Source organism: Carassius carassius, chromosome 22 (genome assembly GCF_963082965.1).
Source record: "Carassius carassius chromosome 22, fCarCar2.1, whole genome shotgun sequence".
NCBI lineage: Eukaryota > Metazoa > Chordata > Actinopteri > Cypriniformes > Cyprinidae > Carassius > Carassius carassius.
The window spans coordinates 22788287-22801778 of NC_081776.1; the positions used below are offsets into that span (position 1 = coordinate 22788287).

Consider the following 13492-nt stretch of genomic DNA (forward strand, 5'->3'; position numbering starts at 1 on the left):
ATTGAGGAATAAATGGTACATAATTGGAAAATTTTGTTGTGCCGTTTGAAACGTAAAAAAAAGGAATGAAATATTTGAATGATAGTTTGGTTGATTGAAGTAGATCATGTTATTTGGATCATGAGATGCTGTTGTATTGCTATTGAGAAAATGTCCTGTGACTCACTTTGGCAGATGACTCCAGCATCTTCTTGGTGCCCACAGTCATGGAATCCCCATACATTTGATGAACAGTTTGTGAGTGTAGATTCATTTCCACGGCACTGAACATCATCCAACCATATTTGTCCAGAACCTTGTCCGAAATAAGCATAGCTCTTTGCCTCTATGACATTCCCACAGCCCACTTCTCTACACACCACTGCCGCGTCTGTTGAATCCCACAGATCATCACACACCGTTCCCCAGGTTCCATTGTGAAGAACCTCCACTCTTCCAGAACAGAGGTTGGATCCATTCACCAACCTGACAGCTGTTTATCAGAAACAATAGAAAGATAGAAAAACATGCCATTAGATTTTTTTGATTGTTTGTTTGTAATTTTGATGAGGGAACGTTGTAATAATAGTGGAGTTTCATCCTCCCCAGTGTCTTTACCTCTGACTCCTGGCCGTGAGGCAGTCGTGTTCAATGTCGCTGTCACTGGAGAAAAAAACAAACACAAAAATACACAACATTATATTTTGCTGATAATGTTTGCATGTCAGACTGATTGCAGTGCTTCAAGTTTGTTCATTTCAATCAAATGTTTAAGGCAGTTTTAGAGCTTGTGAGAAAATCAGATCTGGTTCTAATTCAAACGTGTATAATTACCTGTCCGTGGTGCTGTGCTAGTTTGTGCCTGGCCTATCACAGAAGAAGAGAGATAATCAAAGTTTATTACTGTTCGAGAATAGATTTCTTTATTTGTGTGATCTTCCCCACAGTGAAAGTGATATTCAAATGGATGGTAAACAAGAAATTGATTTTTTAATTCTCTATACCATTTGCAGTTAACATGCTAAGAAAGTTGACCGCAAAGATGCCATGCCATAAGTGAGGCAGTACCTTTGCAAATTGGAACAAAATTCAGTGTCTTGCATTGAGATCAGGCTAATTCATTTAGCTAATGCCACCAGCTGGGGAAAAGTTACAAAGATACAAATGAAGATAAATGTACTTATAGCCTTTGATTGACTTTTCCTAGAGTCACCACTGGGGGTGCTAGGACCAAACAAACCTACTAAACAGTAATGCATGCATGCTGTTGGCAGTGTTGCCGGGTCCATGGTTTTCTCTTGGAATTTGAATACTTTAACATTATTTCTGCGGGTTGGAGCGACCCCAAAAACGTAATATTTACCCATGGAATGCAAATTTTACCAGAAACCTAACCAAAAAAATCTTGTATTTTACCCCCAGATTGGGCTAGTTTTGGGCTTGTTTTGTGTAGCGATTTGGTGAGTTTTGTTGTGAAAATCTGGCAACCCTGGCTGTTGTGGAGCTTGACCCCATAATTGAGGAATAAATGGTACATAATTGGAAAATTTTGTTGTAACGTTTGAAATGTTTAAAAGGAATGAAATCTTCAAATGATAGTTTGGTTCATTAATGTAGATCATGTTATTTGGACCATGATACGGCAGCCATATTACCCTGGAGCCCAAGACCGGTTTCCCACTGAAGCTAAGCAAGGCTGAGCCTGGTCAGTACCTGGATGGGAGACCTCCTGAGAAAACTAGGTTGCTGCTGGAAGAGGTGCTAGTGAGGCCAGCAGGGGGTGCTCACCCTGTGGTCTGTGTGGGGCCTAGCGCCCCAGTGTAGTGATGGGGACACTATACTGTCAACAAGCACCGTCCTTCGGATGAGACGTTAAACCGAGGTCCTGATTCTCTGTGGTCAGTAAAAATACCAGGAAGTCTTTCGAAAAGAGTAGAGGTGTGACCTCGACATCCTGGCTAAATTCGCCCATTGGCCTCTGACCATCATGGCCTCCTAACAATCCCCATATCCACAGATTGGCTTCATCACTATGTCTCCTCTCCACCAGTAAGCTGGTGTGTGGTGGGCGTTCTGGCGCAATATGGCTGCCGTCGCATCATCCAGGTGGATGCTGCACACTGTTTGCATGTCAGACTGATTGCAGTGCTTCAAGTTTGTTCATTTCAATCAAATGTTTAAGGCAGTTTTTGAGCTTGTGAGAAAATCAGATCTGGTTCTAATTCAAATGTGTATAATTACCTGTCCGTGGTGCTGTGCTAGTTTGTGCCTGGCCTATCACAGAAGAAGAGAGATAATCAAAGTTTATTACTGTTCGAGAATGGATTTCTTTATTTGTGTGATCTTCCCCACAGTGAAAGTGATATCCAAGTGGATGGTAAACAAGAAATAGATTTTTTTATTCTATATATAATTTGCAGTTAACATGCTAAGAAAGTCGACCGCAAACATGCCATGCCAGAAGTGAGGCAGTACCTTTGCAAATTGGAACAAAATTCAGTGTCTTGCATTGAGATCAGGCTAATTCATTTAGCTAATGCCACCAGCTGGGGAAAAGTTACAAAGTTACAAATGAAGCTAAATGTACTCATAGCCTTTCATCGACTTTTCCTAGAGTCACCACTGGGGGTGCTAGGACCGAACAAACCTACTAAACAGTAATGCGTGCATGCTGTTGGCAGTGTTGCCGGGTCCATGGTTTTCTCTTGGAATTTGAATACTTTAACATTATTGCCACGGGTTGGAGCAACCCCAATAACGTGATATTTATCCCCTGGAATGCAAAATTTACCAGAAACCTTACCAAAAAAACTTTTATTTTACCCCCAGATTGGGCTAGATTTGAGCTTGTTTTAACAATTTGGTGAGTTTTGTTGTGAAAATCTGGCAACCCTGGCTGTTGGCGAACTTGACCCCGTAATTGAGGAATAAATGGTACATAATTGGAAAATTTTGTTGTGCCGTTTGAAACGTACAAATAGGAATGAAATCTTCGAATCATAGTTTGGTTCATTAAAGTAGATCATGTTATTTGGATCGTGAGATGGTGTTGTATTGCTATTGAGAAAATGTCCTGTGACTCACTTTGGCAGATGACTCCAGCATCTTTTTGGTGCCCACAGTTATGGGATCCCCATCCATTTGATGAACAGTTTGTCAGTGTAGATTCATTTCCACGGCACTGAACATCATCCAACCATATTTGTCCAGAACCTTGTCCAAAATAAGCAGAGCGCTTTGCCTCTGTGACATTCCCACAGCCCAGTTCTCGACACACCACTGCCGCGTCTGTTGAATCCCACAGATCATCACACACTGTTCCCCAGGTTCCATTGTGGAGAACCTCCACTCTTCCAGAACAGAGGTTGAATCCATTCACCAACCTGACAGCTATTAGTCAGAAACAATAGAACGATAGAAGAACAGGTCATTAGATTTTTTTGATTGTTTGTTTGTAATTTTGATGAGGGAAAGTTGTAATAATAGTGGAGTTTCATCCTCCCCAGTCTCTTTACCTCTGACTCCTGGCTGTGAGGCAGTCGTGTTCAATGTCGCTGTCACTGGAGAAAAAAACAAACACAAAAATACACAACATTATATTTTGATGATGATGTTTGCATGTCAGACTGATTGCAGTGCTTCAAGTTTGTTAATTTCAATCAAATGTTTAAGCCAGTTTTACAGCTTGTGAGAAAATCAGATCTGGTTCTAATTCAAAGGTGTAGAATTACCTGTCCATGGTGCTGCGCTAGTTTGTGCCTGGCCTATCACAGAAGAAGAGAGATAATCAAAGTTTATTACTGTTCGAGAATAGATTTCTTTATTTGTGTGATCTTCCCCACAGTGAAAGTGATATCCAAACGTTCGGTAAACAAGAAATTGATTTTTTTATTCTATTTATAATTTGCAGTTAACATGCTAAGAAAGTCGACCACAAAGATGCCATGCCAGAAGTAAGGCAGTACCTTTGCAAATTGGAACAAAATTCAGTGTCTTGCATTGAGGTCAGGCTAATTCATTTAGCTAATGCCACCAGCTGGGGAAAAGTTACAAAGATACAAATGAAGCGAAATGTACTCATAGCCTTTGATCGACTTTTCCTAGAGTCACCAATGGGGGTGCTAGGACCAAACAAACCTACTAAACAGTAATGCATGCATGCTGTTGGCAGTGTTGCCGGGTCCACGGTTTTCTCTTGGAATTTGAATACTTTAACATTATTGCCGCGGGTTGGAGCGACCCCAATAACGTGATATTTTTCCCCTGGAATGCAAATTTTACCAGAAACCTAACCAAAAAAACTTGTATTTTACCCCCAGATTGGGCTAGTTTTGGGCTTGTTTTGTGTAGCGATTTGTTGAGTTTTGTTGTGAAAATCTGGCAACCCTGGCTGTTGTGGAGCTTGACCCCATAATTGAGGAATAAATGGTACATAATTGGAAAATTTTGTTGTGCCGTTTGAAACGTAAAAAAAAGGAATGAAATATTTGAATGATAGTTTGGTTCATTGAAGTAGATCATGTTATTTGGATCATTTTCCCCTGGAATGCAAATTTTACCAGAAACCTAACCAAAAAAACTTGTATTTTACCCCCAGAAAGGAATGAAATATTTGAATGATAGTTTGGTTCATTGAAGTAGATCATGTTATTTGGATCATGAGATGCTGTTGTATTGCTATTGAGAAAATGTCCTGTGACTCACTTTGGCAGATGACTCCAGCATCTTCTTGGTGCCCACAGTCATGGAATCCCCATACATTTGATGAACAGTTTGTGAGTGTAGATTCATTTCCACGGCACTGAACATCATCCAACCATATTTGTCCAGAACCTTGTCCGAAATAAGCATAGCTCTTTGCCTCTATGACATTCCCACAGCCCAGTTCTCTACACACCACTGCCGCGTCTGTTGAATCCCACAGATCATCACACACCGTTCCCCAGGTTCCATTGTGAAGAACCTCCACTCTTCCAGAACAGAGGTTGGATCCATTCACCAACCTGACAGCTGTTTATCAGAAACAATAGAAAGATAGAAAAACATGCCATTAGATTTTTTTGATTGTTTGTTTGTAATTTTGATGAGGGAACGTTGTAATAATAGTGGAGTTTCATCCTCCCCAGTGTCTTTACCTCTGACTCCTGGCCGTGAGGCAGTCGTGTTCAATGTGGCTGTCACTGGAGAAAAAAACAAACACAAAAATACACAACATTATATTTTGCTGATAATGTTTGCATGTCAGACTGATTGCAGTGCTTCAAGTTTGTTCATTTCAATCAAATGTTTAAGGCAGTTTTAGAGCTTGTGAGAAAATCAGATCTGGTTCTAATTCAAAGGTGTATAATTACCTGTCCGTGGTGCTGTGCTAGTTTGTGCCTGGCCTATCACAGAAGAAGAGAGATAATCAAAGTTTATTACTGTTCGAGAATAGATTTCTTTATTTGTGTGATCCTCCCCACAGTGAAAGTGATATTCAAATGGATGGTAAACAAGAAATTGATTTTTTAATTCTCTATACCATTTGCAGTTAACATGCTAAGAAAGTCGACCACAAAGATGCCATGCCATAAGTGAGGCAGTACCTTTGCAAATTGGAACAAAATTCAGTGTCTTGCATTGAGATCAGGCTAATTCATTTAGCTAATGCCACCAGCTGGGGAAAAGTTACAAAGATACAAATGAAGCTAAATGTACTTATAGCCTTTGATTGACTTTTCCTAGAGTCACCACTGGGGGTGCTAGGACCAAACAAACCTACTAAACAGTAATGCATGCATGCTGTTGGCAGTGTTGCCGGGTCCATGGTTTTCTCTTGGAATTTGAATACTTTAACATTATTTCTGCGGGTTGGAGCGACCCCAAAAACGTAATATTTACCCATGGAATGCAAATTTTACCAGAAACCTAACCAAAAAAATCTTGTATTTTACCCCCAGATTGGGCTAGTTTTGGGCTTGTTTTGTGTAGCGATTTGGTGAGTTTTGTTGTGAAAATCTGGCAACCCTGGCTGTTGTGGAGCTTGACCCTATAATTGAGGAATAAATGGTACATAATTGGAAAATTTTGTTGTGCCGTTTGAAATGTTGAAAAGGAATGAAATCTTCAAATGATAGTTTGGTTCATTAATGTAGATCATGTTATTTGGACCATGATACGGCAGCCATATTACCCTGGAGCCCAAGACCGGTTTCCCACTGAAGCTAAGCAAGGCTGAGCCTGGTCAGTACCTGGATGGGAGACCTCCTGAGAAAACTAGGTTGCTGCTGGAAGAGGTGCTAGTGAGGCCAGCAGGGGGTGCTCACCCTGTGGTCTGTGTGGGGCCTAGCGCCCCAGTGTAGTGATGGGGACACTATACTGTCAACAAGCACCGTCCTTCGGATGAGACGTTAAACCGAGGTCCTGATTCTCTGTGGTCAGTAAAAATACCAGGAAGTCTTTCGAAAAGAGTAGAGGTGTGACCTCGACATCCTGGCTAAATTCGCCCATTGGCCTCTGACCATCATGGCCTCCTAACAATCCCCATATCCACAGATTGGCTTCATCACTATGTCTCCTCTCCACCAGTAAGCTGGTGTGTGGTGGGCGTTCTGGCGCAATATGGCTGCCGTCGCATCATCCAGGTGGATGCTGCACACTGTTTGCATGTCAGACTGATTGCAGTGCTTCAAGTTTGTTCATTTCAATCAAATGTTTAAGGCAGTTTTTGAGCTTGTGAGAAAATCAGATCTGGTTCTAATTCAGATGTGTATAATTACCTGTCCGTGGTGCTGTGCTAGTTTGTGCCTGGCCTATCACAGAAGAAGAGAGATAATCAAAGTTTATTACTGTTCGAGAATGGATTTCTTTATTTGTGTGATCTTCCCCACAGTGAAAGTGATATCCAAGTGGATGGTAAACAAGAAATAGATTTTTTTATTCTATATATAATTTGCAGTTAACATGCTAAGAAAGTCGACCGCAAACATGCCATGCCAGAAGTGAGGCAGTACCTGTGCAAATTGGAACAAAATTCAGTGTCTTGCATTGAGATCAGGCTAATTCATTTAGCTAATGCCACCAGCTGGGGAAAAGTTACAAAGTTACAAATGAAGCTAAATGTACTCATAGCCTTTCATCGACTTTTCCTAGAGTCACCACTGGGGGTGCTAGGACCGAACAAACCTACTAAACAGTAATGCGTGCATGCTGTTGGCAGTGTTGCCGGGTCCATGGTTTTCTCTTGGAATTTGAATACTTTAACATTATTGCCGCGGGTTGGAGCAACCCCAATAACGTGATATTTATCCCCTGGAATGCAAAATTTACCAGAAACCTTACCAAAAAAACTTTTATTTTACCCCCAGATTGGGCTAGATTTGAGCTTGTTTTAACAATTTGGGCAGTTTTGTTGTGAAAATCTGGCAACCCTGGCTGTTGGCGAACTTGACCCGTAATTGAGGAATAAATGGTACATAATTGGAAAATTTTGTTGTGCCGTTTGAAACGTACAAATAGGAATGAAATCTTCGAATGATAGTTTGGTTCATTAAAGTAGATCATGTTATTTGGATCGTGAGATGGTGTTGTATTGCTATTGAGAAAATGTCCTGTGACTCACTTTGGCAGATGACTCCAGCATCTTTTTGGTGCCCACAGTTATGGGATCCCCATCCATTTGATGAACAGTTTGTCAGTGTAGATTCATTTCCACGGCACTGTACATCATCCAACCATATTTGTCCAGAACCTTGTCCAAAATAAGCAGAGCGCTTTGCCTCTGTGACATTCCCACAGCCCAGTTCTCGACACACCACTGCCGCGTCTGTTGAATCCCACAGATCATCACACACTGTTCCCCAGGTTCCATTGTGGAGAACCTCCACTCTTCCAGAACAGAGGTTGAATCCATTCACCAACCTGACAGCTATTAGTCAGAAACAATAGAACGATAGAAGAACAGGTCATTAGATTTTTTTGATTGTTTGTTTGTAATTTTGATGAGGGAAAGTTGTAATAATAGTGGAGTTTCATCCTCCCCAGTCTCTTTACCTCTGACTCCTGGCTGTGAGGCAGTCGTGTTCAATGTCGCTGTCACTGGAGAAAAAAACAAACACAAAAATACACAACATTATATTTTGATGATGATGTTTGCATGTCAGACTGATTGCAGTGCTTCAAGTTTGTTAATTTCAATCAAATGTTTAAGCCAGTTTTACAGCTTGTGAGAAAATCAGATCTGGTTCTAATTCAAAGGTGTAGAATTACCTGTCCATGGTGCTGCGCTAGTTTGTGCCTGGCCTATCACAGAAGAAGAGAGATAATCAAAGTTTATTACTGTTCGAGAATAGATTTCTTTATTTGTGTGATCTTCCCCACAGTGAAAGTGATATCCAAACGTTCGGTAAACAAGAAATTGATTTTTTTATTCTATTTATAATTTGCAGTTAACATGCTAAGAAAGTCGACCACAAAGATGCCATGCCAGAAGTAAGGCAGTACCTTTGCAAATTGGAACAAAATTCAGTGTCTTGCATTGAGGTCAGGCTAATTCATTTAGCTAATGCCACCAGCTGGGGAAAAGTTACAAAGATACAAATGAAGCGAAATGTACTCATAGCCTTTGATCGACTTTTCCTAGAGTCACCAATGGGGGTGCTAGGACCAAACAAACCTACTAAACAGTAATGCATGCATGCTGTTGGCAGTGTTGCCGGGTCCACGGTTTTCTCTTGGAATTTGAATACTTTAACATTATTGCCGCGGGTTGGAGCGACCCCAATAACGTGATATTTTTCCCCTGGAATGCAAATTTTACCAGAAACCTAACCAAAAAAACTTGTATTTTACCCCCAGATTGGGCTAGTTTTGGGCTTGTTTTGTGTAGCGATTTGTTGAGTTTTGTTGTGAAAATCTGGCAACCCTGGCTGTTGTGGAGCTTGACCCCATAATTGAGGAATAAATGGTACATAATTGGAAAATTTTGTTGTGCCGTTTGAAACATAAAAAAAAGGAATGAAATATTTGAATGATAGTTTGGTTCATTGAAGTAGATCATGTTATTTGGATCATTTTCCCCTGGAATGCAAATTTTACCAGAAACCTAACCAAAAAAACTTGTATTTTACCCCCAGAAAGGAATGAAATATTTGAATGATAGTTTGGTTCATTGAAGTAGATCATGTTATTTGGATCATGAGATGCTGTTGTATTGCTATTGAGAAAATGTCCTGTGACTCACTTTGGCAGATGACTCCAGCATCTTCTTGGTGCCCACAGTCATGGAATCCCCATACATTTGATGAACAGTTTGTGAGTGTAGATTCATTTCCACGGCACTGAACATCATCCAACCATATTTGTCCAGAACCTTGTCCGAAATAAGCATAGCTCTTTGCCTCTATGACATTCCCACAGCCCAGTTCTCTACACACCACTGCCGCGTCTGTTGAATCCCACAGATCATCACACACCGTTCCCCAGGTTCCATTGTGAAGAACCTCCACTCTTCCAGAACAGAGGTTGGATCCATTCACCAACCTGACAGCTGTTTATCAGAAACAATAGAAAGATAGAAAAACATGCCATTAGATTTTTTTGATTGTTTGTTTGTAATTTTGATGAGGGAACGTTGTAATAATAGTGGAGTTTCATCCTCCCCAGTGTCTTTACCTCTGACTCCTGGCCGTGAGGCAGTCGTGTTCAATGTGGCTGTCACTGGAGAAAAAAACAAACACAAAAATACACAACATTATATTTTGCTGATAATGTTTGCATGTCAGACTGATTGCAGTGCTTCAAGTTTGTTCATTTCAATCAAATGTTTAAGGCAGTTTTAGAGCTTGTGAGAAAATCAGATCTGGTTCTAATTCAAAGGTGTATAATTACCTGTCCGTGGTGCTGTGCTAGTTTGTGCCTGGCCTATCACAGAAGAAGAGAGATAATCAAAGTTTATTACTGTTCGAGAATAGATTTCTTTATTTGTGTGATCCTCCCCACAGTGAAAGTGATATTCAAATGGATGGTAAACAAGAAATTGATTTTTTAATTCTCTATACCATTTGCAGTTAACATGCTAAGAAAGTCGACCACAAAGATGCCATGCCATAAGTGAGGCAGTACCTTTGCAAATTGGAACAAAATTCAGTGTCTTGCATTGAGATCAGGCTAATTCATTTAGCTAATGCCACCAGCTGGGGAAAAGTTACAAAGATACAAATGAAGCTAAATGTACTTATAGCCTTTGATTGACTTTTCCTAGAGTCACCACTGGGGGTGCTAGGACCAAACAAACCTACTAAACAGTAATGCATGCATGCTGTTGGCAGTGTTGCCGGGTCCATGGTTTTCTCTTGGAATTTGAATACTTTAACATTATTTCTGCGGGTTGGAGCGACCCCAAAAACGTAATATTTACCCATGGAATGCAAATTTTACCAGAAACCTAACCAAAAAAATCTTGTATTTTACCCCCAGATTGGGCTAGTTTTGGGCTTGTTTTGTGTAGCGATTTGGTGAGTTTTGTTGTGAAAATCTGGCAACCCTGGCTGTTGTGGAGCTTGACCCTATAATTGAGGAATAAATGGTACATAATTGGAAAATTTTGTTGTGCCGTTTGAAATGTTGAAAAGGAATGAAATCTTCAAATGATAGTTTGGTTCATTAATGTAGATCATGTTATTTGGACCATGATACGGCAGCCATATTACCCTGGAGCCCAAGACCGGTTTCCCACTGAAGCTAAGCAAGGCTGAGCCTGGTCAGTACCTGGATGGGAGACCTCCTGAGAAAACTAGGTTGCTGCTGGAAGAGGTGCTAGTGAGGCCAGCAGGGGGTGCTCACCCTGTGGTCTGTGTGGGGCCTAGCGCCCCAGTGTAGTGATGGGGACACTATACTGTCAACAAGCACCGTCCTTCGGATGAGACGTTAAACCGAGGTCCTGATTCTCTGTGGTCAGTAAAAATACCAGGAAGTCTTTCGAAAAGAGTAGAGGTGTGACCTCGACATCCTGGCTAAATTCGCCCATTGGCCTCTGACCATCATGGCCTCCTAACAATCCCCATATCCACAGATTGGCTTCATCACTATGTCTCCTCTCCACCAGTAAGCTGGTGTGTGGTGGGCGTTCTGGCGCAATATGGCTGCCGTCGCATCATCAAGGTGGATGCTGCACACTGTTTGCATGTCAGACTGATTGCAGTGCTTCAAGTTTGTTCATTTCAATCAAATGTTTAAGGCAGTTTTTGAGCTTGTGAGAAAATCAGATCTGGTTCTAATTCAGATGTGTATAATTACCTGTCCGTGGTGCTGTGCTAGTTTGTGCCTGGCCTATCACAGAAGAAGAGAGATAATCAAAGTTTATTACTGTTCGAGAATGGATTTCTTTATTTGTGTGATCTTCCCCACAGTGAAAGTGATATCCAAGTGGATGGTAAACAAGAAATAGATTTTTTTATTCTATATATAATTTGCAGTTAACATGCTAAGAAAGTCGACCGCAAACATGCCATGCCAGAAGTGAGGCAGTACCTGTGCAAATTGGAACAAAATTCAGTGTCTTGCATTGAGATCAGGCTAATTCATTTAGCTAATGCCACCAGCTGGGGAAAAGTTACAAAGTTACAAATGAAGCTAAATGTACTCATAGCCTTTCATCGACTTTTCCTAGAGTCACCACTGGGGGTGCTAGGACCGAACAAACCTACTAAACAGTAATGCGTGCATGCTGTTGGCAGTGTTGCCGGGTCCATGGTTTTCTCTTGGAATTTGAATACTTTAACATTATTGCCGCGGGTTGGAGCAACCCCAATAACGTGATATTTATCCCCTGGAATGCAAAATTTACCAGAAACCTTACCAAAAAAACTTTTATTTTACCCCCAGATTGGGCTAGATTTGAGCTTGTTTTAACAATTTGGGCAGTTTTGTTGTGAAAATCTGGCAACCCTGGCTGTTGGCGAACTTGACCCGTAATTGAGGAATAAATGGTACATAATTGGAAAATTTTGTTGTGCCGTTTGAAACGTACAAATAGGAATGAAATCTTCGAATGATAGTTTGGTTCATTAAAGTAGATCATGTTATTTGGATCGTGAGATGGTGTTGTATTGCTATTGAGAAAATGTCCTGTGACTCACTTTGGCAGATGACTCCAGCATCTTTTTGGTGCCCACAGTTATGGGATCCCCATCCATTTGATGAACAGTTTGTCAGTGTAGATTCATTTCCACGGCACTGTACATCATCCAACCATATTTGTCCAGAACCTTGTCCAAAATAAGCAGAGCGCTTTGCCTCTGTGACATTCCCACAGCCCAGTTCTCGACACACCACTGCCGCGTCTGTTGAATCCCACAGATCATCACACACTGTTCCCCAGGTTCCATTGTGGAGAACCTCCACTCTTCCAGAACAGAGGTTGAATCCATTCACCAACCTGACAGCTATTAGTCAGAAACAATAGAACGATAGAAGAACAGGTCATTAGATTTTTTTGATTGTTTGTTTGTAATTTTGATGAGGGAAAGTTGTAATAATAGTGGAGTTTCATCCTCCCCAGTCTCTTTACCTCTGACTCCTGGCTGTGAGGCAGTCGTGTTCAATGTCGCTGTCACTGGAGAAAAAAACAAACACAAAAATACACAACATTATATTTTGATGATGATGTTTGCATGTCAGACTGATTGCAGTGCTTCAAGTTTGTTAATTTCAATCAAATGTTTAAGCCAGTTTTACAGCTTGTGAGAAAATCAGATCTGGTTCTAATTCAAAGGTGTAGAATTACCTGTCCATGGTGCTGCGCTAGTTTGTGCCTGGCCTATCACAGAAGAAGAGAGATAATCAAAGTTTATTACTGTTCGAGAATAGATTTCTTTATTTGTGTGATCTTCCCCACAGTGAAAGTGATATCCAAACGTTCGGTAAACAAGAAATTGATTTTTTTATTCTATTTATAATTTGCAGTTAACATGCTAAGAAAGTCGACCACAAAGATGCCATGCCAGAAGTAAGGCAGTACCTTTGCAAATTGGAACAAAATTCAGTGTCTTGCATTGAGGTCAGGCTAATTCATTTAGCTAATGCCACCAGCTGGGGAAAAGTTACAAAGATACAAATGAAGCGAAATGTACTCATAGCCTTTGATCGACTTTTCCTAGAGTCACCAATGGGGGTGCTAGGACCAAACAAACCTACTAAACAGTAATGCATGCATGCTGTTGGCAGTGTTGCCGGGTCCACGGTTTTCTCTTGGAATTTGAATACTTTAACATTATTGCCGCGGGTTGGAGCGACCCCAATAACGTGATATTTTTCCCCTGGAATGCAAATTTTACCAGAAACCTAACCAAAAAAACTTGTATTTTACCCCCAGATTGGGCTAGTTTTGGGCTTGTTTTGTGTAGCGATTTGTTGAGTTTTGTTGTGAAAATCTGGCAACCCTGGCTGTTGTGGAGCTTGACCCCATAATTGAGGAATAAATGGTACATAATTGGAAAATTTTGTTGTGCCGTTTGAAACGTAAAAAAAAGGAATG

At 40.9% G+C, this 13492-nt stretch overlaps 1 protein-coding gene across 1 annotated transcript in view; it reads right to left on the minus strand.

Moving 5' to 3' along the window:
- The window catches only part of LOC132099244 (deleted in malignant brain tumors 1 protein-like), a 64496-nt gene that overhangs the window by 18648 nt on the left and 32356 nt on the right, over nucleotides 1-13492 (minus strand). Inside the window, exons 29-38 of the mRNA XM_059505687.1 lie at nucleotides 12527-12571; nucleotides 12096-12401; nucleotides 9631-9675; nucleotides 9200-9505; nucleotides 8011-8055; nucleotides 7580-7885; nucleotides 4666-4989; nucleotides 3064-3369; nucleotides 598-642; nucleotides 167-472 (exon numbers count right to left, since the gene is read on the minus strand). Of these exons, the coding sequence (XP_059361670.1) occupies nucleotides 167-472; nucleotides 598-642; nucleotides 3064-3369; nucleotides 4666-4989; nucleotides 7580-7885; nucleotides 8011-8055; nucleotides 9200-9505; nucleotides 9631-9675; nucleotides 12096-12401; nucleotides 12527-12571 (2034 nt within the window). The remainder of the gene's footprint in view (nucleotides 1-166; nucleotides 473-597; nucleotides 643-3063; nucleotides 3370-4665; nucleotides 4990-7579; nucleotides 7886-8010; nucleotides 8056-9199; nucleotides 9506-9630; nucleotides 9676-12095; nucleotides 12402-12526; nucleotides 12572-13492) is intronic.